General features: G+C 42.6%; 2 protein-coding genes across 2 annotated transcripts; both read right to left on the reverse strand.

Moving 5' to 3' along the window:
- Window positions 1–13: 13 nt before the first annotated feature.
- ppp1r27b (protein phosphatase 1, regulatory subunit 27b) lies at window positions 14–1,596 on the reverse strand. The gene is made up of 3 exons (XM_026304510.2): window positions 1,142–1,596; window positions 894–1,044; window positions 14–721 (listed from the first exon to the last, which is right to left on the reverse strand). The coding sequence occupies exons 1-3, from the start codon at window positions 1,368–1,370 to the stop codon at window positions 598–600; spliced, it is 504 nt and encodes a 167-aa protein (XP_026160295.1). The 5' UTR covers window positions 1,371–1,596; the 3' UTR covers window positions 14–597.
- Window positions 1,597–4,728: 3,132 nt separating this feature from the next.
- Window positions 4,729–16,326, reverse strand: p4hb (prolyl 4-hydroxylase, beta polypeptide). Its single transcript, XM_026303714.2, has 11 exons — window positions 16,188–16,326; window positions 14,382–14,588; window positions 12,620–12,753; window positions 12,247–12,384; window positions 10,635–10,739; window positions 10,392–10,517; window positions 10,004–10,204; window positions 9,663–9,783; window positions 8,227–8,408; window positions 7,150–7,263; window positions 4,729–5,579 (listed from the first exon to the last, which is right to left on the reverse strand). The coding sequence occupies exons 1-11, from the start codon at window positions 16,324–16,326 to the stop codon at window positions 5,502–5,504; spliced, it is 1,545 nt and encodes a 514-aa protein (XP_026159499.1). The 3' UTR covers window positions 4,729–5,501.
- Window positions 16,327–16,908: the final 582 nt, after the last annotated feature.

The raw sequence follows: 16,908 nt of genomic DNA on the forward strand, positions 1-16,908 counted from the left end.
ACAAAGTGGGAGATACCATCTGATAAGATTTTTTTTTTTAAAAAATACGTATAAAAAGTCATATACAATTGAGGACAAATAAAAACTACTACATGCTACAAAGAGGCAGAAAAGGCAAAACACTTTGGTTCTGTGACTTGGGATCAAGTGTAAACACACAGATAGGCAGTCAGCACAAGTCAGCTTGCTAATCCTGGTATATGAATGAAGCTCAGGTGCTAATGAGCAAAGTGGAAACAACAGCTTCTGGTTTCTCAACATTCGGAGGCTCTGCTAAAGCAAAATGCCAAATAAAATAAGCTACTTGAAATCAAATGATTAATTCAGTTCACTGCACCAGAAAGGTCCAGAGCTCATGATACAATGAAAGTACATTGCTGGAGATCAGGGGGGAGCCCCCAGCAGCAGCAGATTGTTCCAGTCAGGAGCCACCCCTCCTTCCACCAGACATCCACAGTGCTTGACCTCCAGATGAGGCAGTTCACTAAATCTGGATGCTGGACTGACATGGCCTATTTCACTCCATGACTGCAGTACAGTCACATGACTGGGCAGCCGGTTTCAGCCAAGTTTGTGTCTTTTAAAAGCTGGGTGTTTTCAGTCGTTGGCAGCCAGGCCAAAGAGCTCCAGCAGCTCCTTATTCTCTGGGTCAATGAGATCAGATGGCTTCTCCCCGCACTCGTTCTCCAGCTCAGGGTCAGCACCCAGTGAGAGAAGGTAGCTGGAAGAAACAATAGTTTTTTCAGTATTTTTGCTTCAGGAAAAGAGACCCCACCATGCTCTTTGGCCACTCTGGCAAACTTAATATGACTTTGACTCTAGCCTCAAATGGAGTTTAGATTGTCCAATGATTCATTTTAAAAGAATGAATGAGTGAAACACCTGATGCTCACCCTGCAATCTGCGGGAAACCGTCGCTGCAGGCCATGTGCAGTGGGGTCCAGCCCTCCTCATCCCTTTGGTGGATGTCTGCTCCGTACTGGACCAGCAGCTTCACGCACTCCAGGTTCCCAGTTAGGACAGCCTCATGGATGGCAGCCATGCCTGCATACACACCATATATAGACCATAGCGTCAATTAGCGCAGGGTTATCTCCAGCTATCTGTCATAGGTCAAGGTCAGAACATGTTTCACTCTTACCTGAGTGGTAGATGGTGTCCAGCGTGACTCTCTTGGTTCGGATGAAGCGTCCGATCCTCTCCAGCTCTCCGTGCCGCACATAGTCCTGGAAAACGACGTCGTTGGGGAAGTGCACGCTGCGTATTGGCTTGAGAGAAGCGGCGCTCTTGCAGCGGACTGGGATGTCACAGTCCTGGGTGTAAGACTTGATTCCCATGGTCTGGGCCACGGGGCACTGATAGTACTTCATCCTGATCAGAGTTTGCTTTTCTCTTTGCGGGGGGAAAAAAACTGCCAGCAGCGGCCTGATCTAACCGGTAAACCGCGACTTATTTCTAGGCTGGACAATCGGAGTAGATTCTCTTAAATCTGAGGGCTCGGTTGTCCTTTCCAGAAAGATCAGCTTCTTCTTCTCAGTGTGGCTCTCTTGCTGTCCGGTGTCTCCTGTGTGGAGCTGTTCCTCTGAGGGCCATGCCTCCCTGCGGGGCTCCTTATACTCTCTGTCGGGCTATTTTAAGATGCGACACCTCACACTTGCAGTGGCGGAATTTGGAAGATGAGTAGTCCTGGGGTCAGGGCCCTCCCACCGACCTGTCACAAGCCTCTGATAGCTCACGTCCCCCCGTCTGAGAGCCAGCAGCATCTGCCTGTGTTGTCACACCCACATAACCCAGATGCTGATCCACTTCAAGACACAGCTGACAGGCTGCCAGCTCAGGGAGGGTGAGGCTGGAGGCTTCTAGTAAACACTGGGCAGGAGAGAAGTGGTTTCCCGCTGGACTGGCTCAGTGCCCACCACAGTGGGAAGGAGGGGTGGGGGGCTCGTGCAGGTTGTTGACCCTGAAGTGCACTGACATAAACAAAATCTGCTGCTGCCCTCTTAGCCATGCACTAGGTCCAGCCTGAACAAGCTCAGTGACTCTCAGTCTCAGTAATTCTGTATAGACATGGCCGTGATGGTGAATACTAATAACTTGGATAATACCCTGACTTCTCCTCTTTCACCTGCAACAAGATTAAAACAATTAGTTGGAAATCTGTCTTTGGTTCAGTGTTCCTGCTACACAGAACTATCAGACCAGACACACTGATCAGCCACAGCATTAAAACCACCCGTCCAATATTGTGTCGATTCACCTCCTGCTGCCAAAACACCTCTGAGCCTCCAGCAGAGCTCTGGAGGTTTCTCTGGTGTCTGAGACCAAGCTTGAGCAGCTGATACTTGCTGTACATTGTGAGGTGGGCCCTCCATGGACTGGGTTGTTTGTCCATAGATAAACTATGCCCCTGCTTTGGTGTACAGGGGCACGGCTAATCTGTCAGGTCTACAGCTACGCGGCTTCTGTATGGCCTGACACCTGTGTGTCACATTAAGTGTGTTTAACAGAAGCTCTTCTATGTGACCAGGCAGGCCCTCTTTCCCCATACACATAACTGAGCCTTGGGTGCCCATGACCCTGTTGTTGGTTTACTGGTTGTCCTCCCATGGTCCATAGGTACTGACCACTGCAGACTGGGAACATATTCTCTGACCCATTCAAACAACACTCCTGTCTGTAATTAGAATTCAGATTTTTCAGATATTTTCAGTGCTTTTTTATGTCCAAAAATATTTTCATCAATCACTATGTATTTGCTGTGTTTACATCAGTAGCTTTTGAATTAATTATTTAATCTACAAATAAGCTAAATAGCTGTTTAATTGATTGAGAAATAGTTGCTGGTGGCAGGCCTGATAGAATGCTTTCAATGTTACCCCCAAACATATTGTAGTATTCACGTGTTTAACTTCACCCTGCTAGTGTGTGGTTGCATTGCTGTTCTCAGAGCTGATATTTTACTGTACACAGTAGCATGTGGCTTCAGCCTGCTGGAGTCGTGCTGTGCAATGTTGCTTTTTTTGATTGTCAAAGCCTATGACAAAAAACTAAATAAAACATCACCTCAGGACCTTAGGATATTCTTCATGGCATTATATGCTAAAGCATAGTCTTGTTGCATTCAACATTTACACACAGTTGTACTGGCATACTATGGTACAAATTTGATGACTTACAGCTCAGCACTGTGCAGCTTGACTGGCATTCACCAGAGAACACCAGAACTGGCAGGTCCTCCACTGGTGCCCCTTAGATGGTTCCCACTGAGCACATGTGACAAGGATGAAAGAGTCTGGAGACTGTGGTGAATGTTATGATGCCTGTAACATCATCAAATAGAACCAGTTTAGTGGTGGGTCAGTGATGGTCACACTAGACCTCCATGTCATTGCCAACAGCACCCTGACTGCTGTAATGCAATGGAGTTAAATCCTCAGAGCGAGTGTCAGACCTTGCGCTGCTGCAGGACAATGCCTGGCCTCATGTGGTCAAAGTGTATAGGTAGTTAGTTCAGAAAGTATTCATACCTGCTTGTTGCACATTTTTTTGCATTTCCAATTTCCAATGCAGTAAAACATGCAAAAAAGGTACAGTTTCTGAAAGGAAATTCTGCTTAATTGACAAACTGACCACATCAACCAATGATGTTGACAGTTCTTACCACCATATTTTATTATTACACTTTATTCCTGTCTAACTCCTTAAGTATTTAAGGTTTGATTGGGACAGTCACTGTTATGATGCAGCTGTACCAGTTTGTATGTGCACAATTGCATGATGAATTTGGTAACTACCATTATGGTAGAGCATCATCTTACACAATGACATTACTATGAAATCATAGTGATCAAATTACAATGGCAATTATCATGGTACTTTCCGATAATTAGTGCAGATGAGGGTGACAGGCATTAAATTTGTTTTATTTATCCAAGGGTAAATCAGTGTCGACCCAGTAAGCATCACAGTGGGTGAACATTTCCTTCTTTTTTATGTAGTAAATGATAAAGATAAGCTCAAGCGCTACACAGCTACTCTGCTGTTTTAGAATTGTTCATTCTAATAGATCTATTCATCTGACAAAAGACTAAAAGACCAGCTTATTTTTATATTTTGTTTTATTGGCCACCATTTCACATTTTCCACTTCAATTTGGATATGATGGAATGCTTTATCAAGTTCCCCCACCACTGTACAGCTGTCAAACTCATTGCCTTGCTCTACTCAAGCCTCCCCTCCCTGCCATACAACACACTGACTACAATACACTACATTCATTCTCCTGTTCATGGGCAACCAGAAAATATGAACTAATCATTACACCATTCACACAGCACACACTATGCACTCACATTCATACACCACTGTGGCAAAAAGAGCGCTGGGTAGAGCCAAACAGGATGCAGGGGGTACAGTATGGGTGAGGGGTGGGGCTGTGCGACTGTTCCTTCCCCTCTTCAGATATAATAGACACTTCTCTCAAAACCAACCTGACCAGTAACTGCGCCAAACTCTGTCTGCTTTAGTAACCACATTGAATCTCTGATTAGGCATGAATGCAGTGCAACCTATCAGAAGTGACTCCAAAAGCATCTCAGGTCAGAGAGTTTGTCCAAGGGTCGTTTGGCCCAAGCAAGGCCAACTGGCTACAGCTGGGCACAATGGTACATCATCGTTAAAATGACAAGTCCTAAATAAAATAAAATTAAAAAAACAAAAAAAAAAGCAAAAAAAAACAAAAAAAAAAAACTCAGTGAAAACAATTAAATAAAATAGGAGTTCCCCAAAAAACCTTTGTTCCTTTTCGAAAATAGTCAGTAGCCGTGCTGCAATGGGGAGACTGATCTGAGAAATAGTTTAGGAATGAACAAATGAAACACCCCCCTCCCCCAAAGGAAAGAACATGATTGGTCTCAGCTACAGATGGGGGCCCTTTGTGCTACACCGGACAAGGTCTGTGAGGTTTATTTTAGTGAAGATATCGCAAAATAAAAACACCTGTATGATGCCCCCCCTTGTCGCCTGAGAGATCAGTCCTTACAGAACTACACAAAACTCTCGGGTAAAAAAGAACGGTGGCAGCCCTTACTTACATCCCTACAGATAACAACACTCATTTAGCTCGTATACTGGACAATGGCAAGGCAGTCTTTAAGAGGAAGCGGAGCAAATTTATCAGGAAAAACAAATGTCTCCCATGGAGACTGTTCCACAGAGTCCCCCCAGGTAGGACAAGCCAGTCTGGCCAGAAGTTGCGAGGTTGGATATGTGGTGGGCAAAAAAAAAAAAAAAAGCCCTGCCACACCATTAATGGGCTGACCAACTGGCGAGCTGACTAGCAGGCCGGCTGACTGACTGACCGAGAGGCAGTTTAAGGGGAAGTATCAATGTTCACGGGACAGGGAAGGTCCACAAGGAAGTGAAGGTGGTGATGGTGACTGGTTGGAAGGGTTGGGGTGGGACTCGTCTCCTCTCTCTCCCTTTCTCTCCTCTGCCAGCTCCTACAACTCGTCATGTCCATCATCACCTCCGTCCTCGCCATCAGAGTCCTCATCCTGTCCATCTGAATCATCCAATTCCTAGAGAGCAGGGAGAAGAGGGTCACTGATTAATGCAGAATCTCTCAAACATGCAAAGCATACAGGTCCTCAAGACTTTTGTTATAACAAGACCTTTATTTACAGCTAATAAAATATAAACTAGACCTGCAAGATGCAGATGAGATGTCTGAATTAAAAAAAACATCTCCAGCATTTTCAGATGTAGTGGAAGAGGCTCAATTACAGTAACTTTTTCCACCGTTTCTTTGGTGGAACCTAAAGCGAAGACTCATTTGGCTTAAAATTATAAAAATGCCATGCATTAACTTCAATCTCACGCAATCATGAGGTCATGACAAACACCTAAAAACACCACCTGAACAAATCACTTTCCTCTCAGCAAAATGTTAAATGAACTCTGTCTCACTATCACTGATTGGCATGTAGATATTCCCTCTAGTCTAGTCTAATGTTGGCTGCAGTGCTGCACGTGCAGCTTTTTATCAAGAGGCTTGGATCTCCAGGCAAAGCCTAGTAAACATGACAGCTGCAGGAGGCATTAGTATGGCAGTCAGCTGGGCTGCAATTAGACTTCTGAGAAAATCAGTGGTGGCAATAGTGAAGTAGTGCAGCTATTAAAACAGCCTCGGACTAATGTGCGCAGGACACAGCAGAGTCGTAGCAACAGTGAGGGATGGGGTAGCTGGTCGAGGTCCAAAATGCATCCTCTGCCTCTGTGATATGGTGGTGGTTTTTTCTGATCGGTCAAAATCATTATCATAATAAAGATGCTAGCTTCAGATGCTATTTTTGTTTTCTAATAGTAATAATAATAAAAATAATTTTTTAAAAAAGCCTGGAAATGTTTGTCAAATGATTAATCTGAATACCATCTAATGATTGCTTTTGCCATACCACCTCCAAAAACAAAAACAAATTTTTCTAAGCTTTTTGAAGTTACCTTTTAACCCTTATAACATGTGGTCCTACAAATCTATTGACTAAGATGTGCACGCACATTCTCATTTCTTGACTTTCAAAGAAAAGGAGGCCTGAGTGCATGTACTTTATAGTAACAATAAGAAGTGGGATTTTGGTGCATTATATTAATTATAATATGAAGCTCTGCTAAAATTACAAGTCAAGTGTAAAAGTGATAAAATTCTCTAAACACTGTTCATGTAACAACCGTCTCTAAACAGTGCAGTAAGTCTTGCTATATAACAGATGTTTTGTTTTAGTTGCTGCCATTTCCAGTTTCCCTCCATATGGCTACCCCCCTCAGCATTAATGTCCCTGCTGCTGTTGACAATATTGTGATGGATTGGTCTGATTTTTCATGCGTACTGTTTTAAAAGGAAAATATAAATGAGCCAATAAGATGACCTCAGCAACTAATCAGCAATGCAGCTATGTTAAAAACTCAGACAGCAATTATGGACAACAATTCAGAGATCTGAGTGTAATGTTAGCTAGGCAATAATCAAAGAATTACACAGTATTGCTGTGAGGGAAAAAAAAAAGCTGAATTTTCATAAAGCTGCAACTATGTTGTAATGTAACTGTTTTCTATTGACAGTTTAGATGTGTCTCAGTCGAGATGATTTACCTCTGCGTCTAAATCATCGTCGTCATCTCCTGCAGGGGCTCCACCTTCCTTACCACCACTCTCCAGAAATTTGCTGAAGCCATCCAGTGTTCTCTCCCCATTGTAGTCAATCACCTGGTGATGCCGAATTATTTCAAGGGCAAAAAAAAAAAAAAAAAAGTCATAAAATGTCAGCATTTATTTCAAAAACAAAAAGACCACTGTGCATTGGACACCTGACTCTGTCATTTGCCAGCATCTAATAAACATATGAACTTCAAACGGTGCCAAGAAGTTGCTGAAAGGTGATCCATCAGCAGCCACACAGCAACAATCAAGTGAGATGATTACTAAAATAAGCTTGCACATGAAAATGACAAAGGCAAATGCAAAGCACAGTTTAGCTTTTAGTTCTTAAACCTGCTATATAGCTGCCACTACAGCTCTCTTCTTTCTTAGCCTTTTCCTGGGTCTTTGGCATGCTTCAAGTAGGGTCATGGGCTAATTCTGGGGTGGCCCTGGTGTGTGTCACTCATTTAAGGCAGCTAAACTGAAGGCTGTGGAATAAAGTAGGTTCAGGCTGGGCACTGGATTTCACGGAGAAATCTTATCTATAAAGAACCAAACACTAGCAACAATGTTACAGCCAACTTACAGGGCCAGCAGGCTGAGTGACAGTTTCTGCATGTGATTAACACTGCTAAATCAAGAGGCTCTAATGATACTTGGGGAGCTCCCATATCATTGACTTTGGATCCAAATAACCACCACGATCACATTCACAGCTGCAAGCCAGGCAATGAATAAGGATACAGCCAATTATTACAGAAGGCATTGATTCTGAATGGTTTCCCAATTCAAAATGACACCTCATTCAATAAAAAGAAAAGTGACAATTTATTGGCTTTTACTCCAGTGCACTTTGGGCAAACCACTGATGTAATTTGTTGCCCACTGAGGTGCAAATGGCACATAAATTAAATTTAAGCTCATTGTCTGGTTAGCAGAAAAATAGGGTGTGAGAGAATGCAGCAGTTAAGTGTTCAAAATATATGAAGGGGGTAAAATTATAAACATAACTGGCGATGGAGCTCTCACCTTATGCTCCTCTCCTGCAGGGAAGAACTTAAGAGTGGGGAAGCTGTGAACTTTGACTGCCTCGATCTCATTGGCCGTTGAGTCCATCTTTGCCACAATGATGTCAGCACTGTCCTTATACTTCTCTCCCAGCTTCTCCCAGATGGGAGCCAGCTGTTTGCAGTGTCCACACCATGGTGCATCTTAATAGCAAACAACAACAAAAACAAACAAAAAAACAAATAATTAGTTACTAAATATACAACACACTTGCTTTGGCTTTAGGTGTGTTAAAACTGATCAATATGCAAATGAGATACTCAATATCATTGTAATTTCAGCAGCAGTATTTATCTTATTTCTCTAAACCATTTCCTGTCCTGTTTAAACATTATTTTTAGTAATACATAATGCTGATTCCTACCCACTATAGCCAGAAACAAACACATGGTAAAAGTGTCACGTGTAGCCTCAGCTTCATGGCCTTGCTACCCTTTGACAAGCTGGGAAATGGCCCTGCCTCACCTGTCTGGGAATTCTGGCCTCCCCACTGCAGGATGGACCATAAGCTGCATTTACCAGCAAGCGATGGAAAATTCCTCCAAACATAGTGCAAATTTGGATGTGTATTGTCCTAAAAATAATTCAGTGGCTATATTTAACCAGATCTTTTAAACATCAGTGTCTGGTAACAACTGAACTTGCAGAGAGTGGGGCTGACAGGGTATGAGCTTAAGCACCAGCTCTTAGGTATTTGAAAAGAGCTTAGCACGTACAAAGTAAGGAAGGGCAAGATTAGAGTTTCAGACCTGTAGCTCAAAGCTCTGCCAAATCTCCCAGCTATGAGCAACTGAGCTTTGACTATCTGGAAATCCCCCTTTAACAGGTGAAACCCATTGGCACCTCAAGCCAAAGAATAGATTGTGTACCAGGTGTCTGTTAAGAAAAATGACCAACAAGAACACAATAACAGTGACACTAACAACGCATACCAAAGTCTATAGAACAACTCCAAAATCCAATATTTGCAAGAGCATACTCAACGAACGGGAGAACGACAAGTCTTTAGTTTAAATATTTATACAACATGTTAAAGTAAGGACTTGCATTTATAACTTGAATGCGCTGACTCAGCATATTGCCAGAGTTACAACGTATTCTGTGACCCATCAGATTCTGTGACCTGCAGCAGTATAACAATGAGCTGCTCTTTGGTAATAACTGCATGGAAGACAGCAGTTGCGAAATACTGTACGTGTTGAAAGTCCTACAAATCTTCAGCACAGCAGAATGTCTGCACTTTAGATCTGAAGGTTCATTAATACAGTTCTATCACCTGTGTTTGTTTGGTAACTGATCTGGCACTGGATTCAGATTTGCTACTGCCACGGAAATCCATACCCAAAACCTGGCTACATAAATAAATAAATAAATGGGATGAAGACAGAGGCTCTTACAGAATTCCACAAAGACGTTCTTCTTTGGATTGAAAGCAACCTCTTCAAAGTTCTTGCCCACCAAAACTTTGACAGGGTTCTTCTCCCAGTCTTCAGGGATCTCCTGGCTCATGAGGTGGGGCTGGAAAAGAAAAGACACAAAATGGCATAAACCTTAAACAAGGGTTTAATTGTTGTCCAAAACAATATCTGCGCTCAGCGTTCGTGCATACAGCTGTTCTTAGTGTGTTATATATTCAGACTAAAGGCCCGAAATGAACAGTAATCAAATCCTAAGCACAATTATTAATGTGCAAATCCACTGACTTACATGTGCATAAACAAGTACTCCTTTATCTCACCTTGAGTTTGCCCTCAGTAAACAGTGTGCAGAATTTAGTGATGCTCTCTGCTGTGATGGCGCTGCTCTCTGGCTTGTACTTGGTCATCTCGTCCTCCAGGGTGATGAGGCGGATGGCGGGGCACTCCTCTTTCTTCAGGCCAAAGAACTCCAAGATACGCTGGTTGTCGTCCACTTCACTGTCGATGAAAATAAACAGGATCTAGAAAGGAGGAAAAGAAAGGTCAATATTTGACGGCTCTACGCGTTACTCAGTATGTTCTAGAAAATCTTTAGATTTAGAGATGTTTGTGTATTGCATACAGAATTCACATTTGACTGGTACAAGAAACTGAATTTATGAGCCTGCCAACAGGTAAAGATAAATGCCCAAAATACAGTTCACCCACCCGGCCCTTGAATCCATCTGCAGCTTTCTTAAACTGGTCCATTTTTTCCTGAAAGTCTGAAGCAGCTTTGGGCAGAAACATGAGGATATGGGACTTGACATCTCCACCGAAGATTTTAGGGGCAGTCTGCAGAAAACAGAAGCACGCAAGTTTGACATGCAGGAATCACACTTGGATTTGCACCACTTGTTGCTGTGGACAGGGTTAGGTTAAATTAGACAAATGGTCACATTGAGTTATTACCTGCTCTGTGAACTCAATGACCAGAGGCAGCTGGTTGGCCTTGACAAAAGCCAGAAGGTTTTCTTTGGTCAGCTCTCCATCAAAGGTATTGCGCCCCTCATCAAACTGTAAAGGAAACATAGAAACATTTAGATACAATCATTATTCAGCCAGCTGGTCTGTCTGTGAACACCAAACATAGATTGACCAGACAAACAACTTTTAAATCCCTTTGTAGACCCCAGCTGAGGTATAGAGCCAGAGGACCAAACTGACTTTTATTAAGGGGTAAGAATAGCAGTGGTACAGCTGTGCCAAACAGCCTTTACTGGCACACAACAGGAGAAATGACACTTGGCCAGTTGCACACTGCCAGCTTTGCGGACACTGACTGAGGCTATGAAACCTAAGCTCCAAACCCCCATTGCAATAAGCAAGTGAAACAGCCCAACTGTTAAAAGGCTGAACTCCTGCTTTTGAAGGCTCTGAATAACTGCAAAGCCCACATGTCAATGGTGTTTGTATCTGGGTGAAGTTACCAGCACGGATCAGAGGCCAGAAAATGGGGACTGAGCCTTGGGCGAAATGCCCAAACAAAAGAAGAGCATTGGGATATTTAAAGCGTGTTTCTTGCTGAAACTGTCTGCTACAAATGATTATTTCATGACTAATGTTGTGTAAACTATAAAATGATAAAAATAATGACACCCACCATAAGGTACCAGAACAAAAAGTACCAGGGGTGCAAACTAATGATTATTTTCATTTCATTTGCCAATTATTTTCTCAAATCTTCTAAGACAACAAAACAAAGCAGTACTGGGAAAAATACTATCTGCTTTCGTAAACTGAGTAAGCTGTGGAGAATCTTTTAGAATTAAATAACCTCAATTCATTCAACACCCTGGCATTTACTGAGTTGCTTAGTTTTTATTGACAGACATTCTGGACCTTGACCCATTTGGACAAATCCACACGCTGACTAAGATACTGTTCTGCTGATAAGCAAATAATCTCTGACCTATTCTGCCATGGATGGTTGTAGTCAGTAACAGACACAAAATAGGCACCAGCTCAGTGTAAAAGATGTTAGAAAAAGTAAATGTGGCGCACTTAGACTTGAAGAAAGTCATTTAGTTGTTATCTGTCATGCTCTACTTATAGCCAGTGGGGCTACTTGCAAGACAGGCCATTACCCAATACAGCTTTTCACCATTCAGCACTGTTGGTTCAACATATTGAGGTCAAGCAATAGACCAAAAGGCAGGTGCACGTCTTAAACGTTGCAGGGGCCAAGATTAGCAACATAGAGCAGACACTGAAGTCCACAGAATCACATTACAGAGGTGTGGATCAGCACAGTGGGCATCAGCAGCTCAACTGCAACTGAGTGTGTTTACAGTATATTTTGATTACACCTGCAACAGTGAGTAAATGCTACATATATCATGTAAACAAATTTAGAATATGTATTTAATGAAATATTGTATAAGCAAAGTTTGTCAGAGGTTTGAATAAACATACAGTAGATGGGTGTACTTGCAATTAATGTATCATGGTTTTAAACTGACTGTAAAATCTAAAATGAAATATTTTTATATAGTGAAGAAAAAGCTTAAGAAATTAAAGTCACCTTCTTAAAGAGGAGAACACTGTCCTTGGACACCTCAAACTTGGAGTAAACAGCATCGTCGGCGGTCATGGCGAAGGGAATGTCGTCTATGGCTTCAGCTGCTTTTTGAAATGCCTTGGCATCATCAGATTCTGCATCCTACACAGAAGAAAACCTTTAAGATGAAGCAGTGCAAATGATATCCAGGGATTCAGACTTAATTCAACTAGTAAGCTGCAGAATGGTTCCTTAAATATAGCCAAACAAAAGTTGTTGTTAAGCAACAATAAAATTATTCTTTTTAGATGAACAAAAAGTCTGCAGACAATTTAATAAAAATGAAGGAAAAAAAAAAATGACCATAAATAAATAAACCTTGAGATGAGTCTCACACCTTAAAGAACCCAATGACTGACACTTCATTGTCAGCAATCAGAGACTCGGCCTCTGTGACCCCAGCCAGGGTGGAAACAGCTGGGCCTGTGCGCTTCTTCAACCAGCTGACGATTTCATTTGCCTGCCTTCCAGCTGCAACAAGAAAACACAACAACTCGAGTATGACTGTATGCATAGACATCACGGGGCATGTCAAAAGCCACAGGTCAAAAAGGTGCACTTCAACAATTAAGTAGTACACATTTCCTTTCTAGTGGACATGGTAAGCTGCCCTGACTTTGAGGCCTGAGAAACTTGTACTGCTATCAACCTTTTTCAAACTATCTTAGAAAACTCAAAGCACACAAATGACATGAAGTATTACATATAGATCACAAAAAGTAAACATATTTTACAAACAACAAAAATTAAGGAGTGCCTGGGGTAGACTACATTATACCAATAACACACAACTATATAAAAAGACTAGGGGTCATTTTCTCTATGTCATACACCAAACAGCTGCTGCACTCAAATCAGAGTATTTGGAAAGCCAACACTGAAGCAAACTTGGCATGTAATGCCTTTATATCCCAATCAGTCTATGATAACTGCTTTGAAATGACCCTCAATGTGAATTGTGTAAGATTAGGTAGGAGAAGGATACAGCCGACCTCTATGTAAAAACTATAGTGAATGCCTCAGTGTCTGAATTTTAAGCTGTGGTTAAATTGAAGATGTGGAGACACCCTTCATAAATTTACTGGTGTGAAAGTGCAAACAGCCTAGAGCAAAAACACATCTCTTCTGCATTTCTGAAACCACTGGCAATTTCAGAGGGTACTGCTTATGTTTTTGACTTTCACACCTAAACGCTATGATCAATACTGAACTCATTAGGCCAACTTTGTGAGGTTACAAAACAAGGTTTACCTTTCTTTGGAGTAAGACTGCTGCATTTAAATTGAATCTAAAGATAGACCTGACTGTCAGACTGATGCAACGCAGCAGCAATTTCACTGACAAACATGTTGATGAGTTGATGCAGCACGTAGTCTTGATGCAGTACTTTGAGGTCTCATGCAGTGCGTGGGCGACGGGGGAAGGGCATTTCTAGACACTGGACTCAAGTCAGAGTAGTCATTTCCATAAAAAAAAAAAAACTTCCCAGCCTACTCGGCCCTCCCTTTCCACATCAAGAGTGGCCTGAGCCGGCAGAAAAGAGGAGACGTGAAGAACTGCACATGCCTCGCATGTCTCTACCCAGCTCAGAAGCTGGGCTCCAAGTCAACATGAGGAGTGTGCAGAGAAGGCCCAGCCTACTACATTTGTCTCAGTCATGGTAGTGAAAGCTGATTGGCTGGCTCACTGTTTATGCTGCTGTCCAGATCACATTACCAGGACAAAAACAGCCAATAAGGCTTTGATATGACTGTCAGAGCTGACTCTTTTCTGCCATCTGAAGCATTTCACAACATTATGAAATATTATTCACTCACTTTGACATGAGGTTAACAGGTTGCTCAAGATTAAAAAAAAAACTCCCATTCATCAAGATGTGTCCAGACATGTGTCCAGAGAAAAGACACTAACCTATAAGTCTAGATAAATATATTATGTTAGGAGAATAAGAACATAAGATTTAACTAAACATCATCATCATACATCAACCAACACTTGCTTGCGGTGTTTGAGTGGTATTCATTTTCTACTATTGCCTCGAACTAAAATCACATGTACTGCTAACAAGACTGCACAAAACAAAACCAAAGCATTCCTACCTGAGTACTCTTTGGGTGACTCCTTCTCTCCACCCTTGAAGAACTTAATGGTAGGATACCCCCGGACGCCAAACTCTTGGGCCAATTCGGTCTCCTCTGTGGCGTCCACTTTAGCCAGGCGGATGTCTGAGTCCTCTTTCTTTAGCATGCCAGCGGCCTTGGCATACTCTGGAGCCAGGGCTTTGCAGTGGCCACACCATGGGGCATCTGAAGGATGTACAGTGAGGTTTGCATCACTGATAGTAAGCATTTAAGCTCCAGGGAGGTATTGTATTGTTAGAAAAAACAAAATACAGAGTCCACACATAAGACACTATCAATGATTATGAATAATGACAATTTTCTAGTATAATGGCTTGAAAAAGCCTGACATTATAACAGCACTAAAAAAAACACGTCTTTGCATTTGTGCAGTTCACAAGAGCAAGTATTTATTATTTTTAAACAAATAAATTGCTGATTTTTGTCAAAAATTGCTCAATTTGCTGATATAAAACTGGGCAAAAACCTGTCCTGGAAATACAACACAAAGACAAATTTGAATGTTACGGACCAAACTAAGGCCAAGTTGAAAAGGAAGAGATGTTCATCAAGGGAACGGCTTGTGGGAATGTTAATACAACTCAATGACAGCAATAACGAGCTAAAAAATGCAGCTTTATTACATTTCAGCTGTGATTTTATTTGATATTTGTAAGCCATAGTGTCCAGGTGTACCTGCACACGGATACTCCCATAATCAAAAAATGACACGTTAAATAAAAGCCCTGCATTGCACCACCTTAACTACTGACAAAGGAAAAAAAAACAACAAAAAAAAAAACCAAACTTCCTTGTTCCAGTCAATATAAAGGCACAGATGAACTTTGTAAAGTAAGTACACGTCAACCTACAGTAGCTCCACATCCCCACAGAGATCCCGCCCAGCTGAGAAATACGTGGCCAAACAAAGCCTCCATCCCTCCCCCGCAGAGCTCATTGGAGACTGTCCCCCACCGCTGCCTCTGACTGGTCCACAGATTTGCCACACAAAATGCAGGCAGGTCAACAATCTGACAAAAGTGAAGCGGGATGGGCCTGGAGGCTAAAGAGAAGTGGCTCATTGGGCCTTGACACGACATTTGCTGGTGAAATAAGTTATTAAAATAATAACTGGATTAAAAAAAACAAAAACACAGCAAATAAAATACAGTAGATAAAATACAGTCAATAAGATATAGTAGATAAGCCCCGGGATGCCTGGAAAGTGAAATCTGCACTATGAAACCACAACATGCAATAGAAACTTACTATCCATGCACTTTTCTGATTCAGCTGACTACTCACAGCGCTGCTTTATTGTGTTATTACTGCGTTATTATTAGACAAAAGCGACAATACATGTGTTTCAGAGTATCTCAGGATACAACATGATGCCCCTGCGCTAACATTAGATATAAGGTATAAGTCACTTGGTTTAACGAGCTGAGATAAGACTGAGGGCAGAGACAGACGGTGCTAGCCGCTCGGGTTTAACGGGGAGTTGTCTTACAAAAAACGCAGTGTGTCAAACAATGCCCCTCACACTTTCACACAGTCTCAACTAACGCGGCGGTGAAAGAGCTGGTGGCCAACAAGCGTTACGTCAAACAGACGCGCACACGGCTGCAAAGTTGAACACGACATCGGTGAATTAGCCGATTTCGGCTGCAACTTGCCACAAGTGTCAAAGTTTAATGCTAACATCCCCGGCTAGCCCGGTAATGCGTGAGGCTGCGGAGGACAGCTAGCTGTGGCTGTACGGAGCCTGTAGTTGGTGTTACTCACAGAATTCAACCAGGAGGTTAGGGTGGGCTGCGAGAGCCTCGTCGAAGTTACTTTTCTTCAGCACCAGGACGTCTTCCTCCTCGGCGATCTCAGCCCTGCTGGCTACAACCAGTGTACAGAAGAGCATAAACTTCAACATCGTTGCCGTCGAGTAACGTTATTCTGCCTGACGTAGAGACGGGTGCTGGAGACGCGACCGGCTACTGTTTACTGGAGGAGCTGGTCTTAGTTTTAATCTTTTCCTTGTTTAAGGTTTGGGAGCGTTGCTGGTATTTTGTGTCTACCGCTACTAACGTGGCAGTGCGCGCAGAAACCGGAGGGGTCAGCCGTAGTGCGCATGCGCATTTATGAGGCCGAAAGCAGTCCGTGTTGAAATGTGACTGGACCAGAGCAGGATGCACCTGGAAGTGAATGAGCTGCGAGCTGCTGGCATGCCCACACATCATCACTAACAGCCCGCACGTACAACTCTGCTCAAATCACCATTTATAAGCAACCACGTCTATCAAGTCGTTTCTGTCGAATCATGCAGTGTATTTTTCCTTTAGCGAAATATGAGTAATATAGTACATGACGCGGGTGTTTGCAGCGTTTTCTGGCTCTGGGCTATACGCTGTACGTAAAAGTGACCGGAAAAGCAACATTTTCCTGTTTGCAAAGTGTGGAAGATGCTCACATTAACCTACACGTCACGATATTTTTTTACGAATACATTTGCTTA

This window comes from Mastacembelus armatus, chromosome 1, assembly GCF_900324485.2.
Source record: "Mastacembelus armatus chromosome 1, fMasArm1.2, whole genome shotgun sequence".
Classification (NCBI taxonomy): domain Eukaryota; kingdom Metazoa; phylum Chordata; class Actinopteri; order Synbranchiformes; family Mastacembelidae; genus Mastacembelus; species Mastacembelus armatus.

Bases quoted from the DNA above. Each gene is read 5' to 3' on its own strand.
- ppp1r27b (XM_026304510.2), bottom strand. From the start codon at position 1,370: ATGAAGTACTATCAGTGCCCCGTGGCCCAGACCATGGGAATCAAGTCT. The intron at 1,045-1,141 runs GTAAGAGTGAAA...GTGTGTATGCAG, and splicing joins GGACACCATCTACCACTCAG to GCATGGCTGCCATCCATGAG. The intron at 722-893 runs GTGAGCATCAGG...TGTTTCTTCCAG, and splicing joins GGTTTCCCGCAGATTGCAGG to CTACCTTCTCTCACTGGGTG.
- p4hb (XM_026303714.2), bottom strand. From the start codon at position 16,326: ATGTTGAAGTTTATGCTCTTCTGTACACTGGTTGTAGCCAGCAGGGCT. The intron at 14,589-16,187 runs GTGAGTAACACC...TACATCCTTCAG, and splicing joins TAACCTCCTGGTTGAATTCT to ATGCCCCATGGTGTGGCCAC. The intron at 9,784-10,003 runs GTGAGATAAAGG...TTTCTTTTCCAG, and splicing joins TTACTGAGGGCAAACTCAAG to CCCCACCTCATGAGCCAGGA.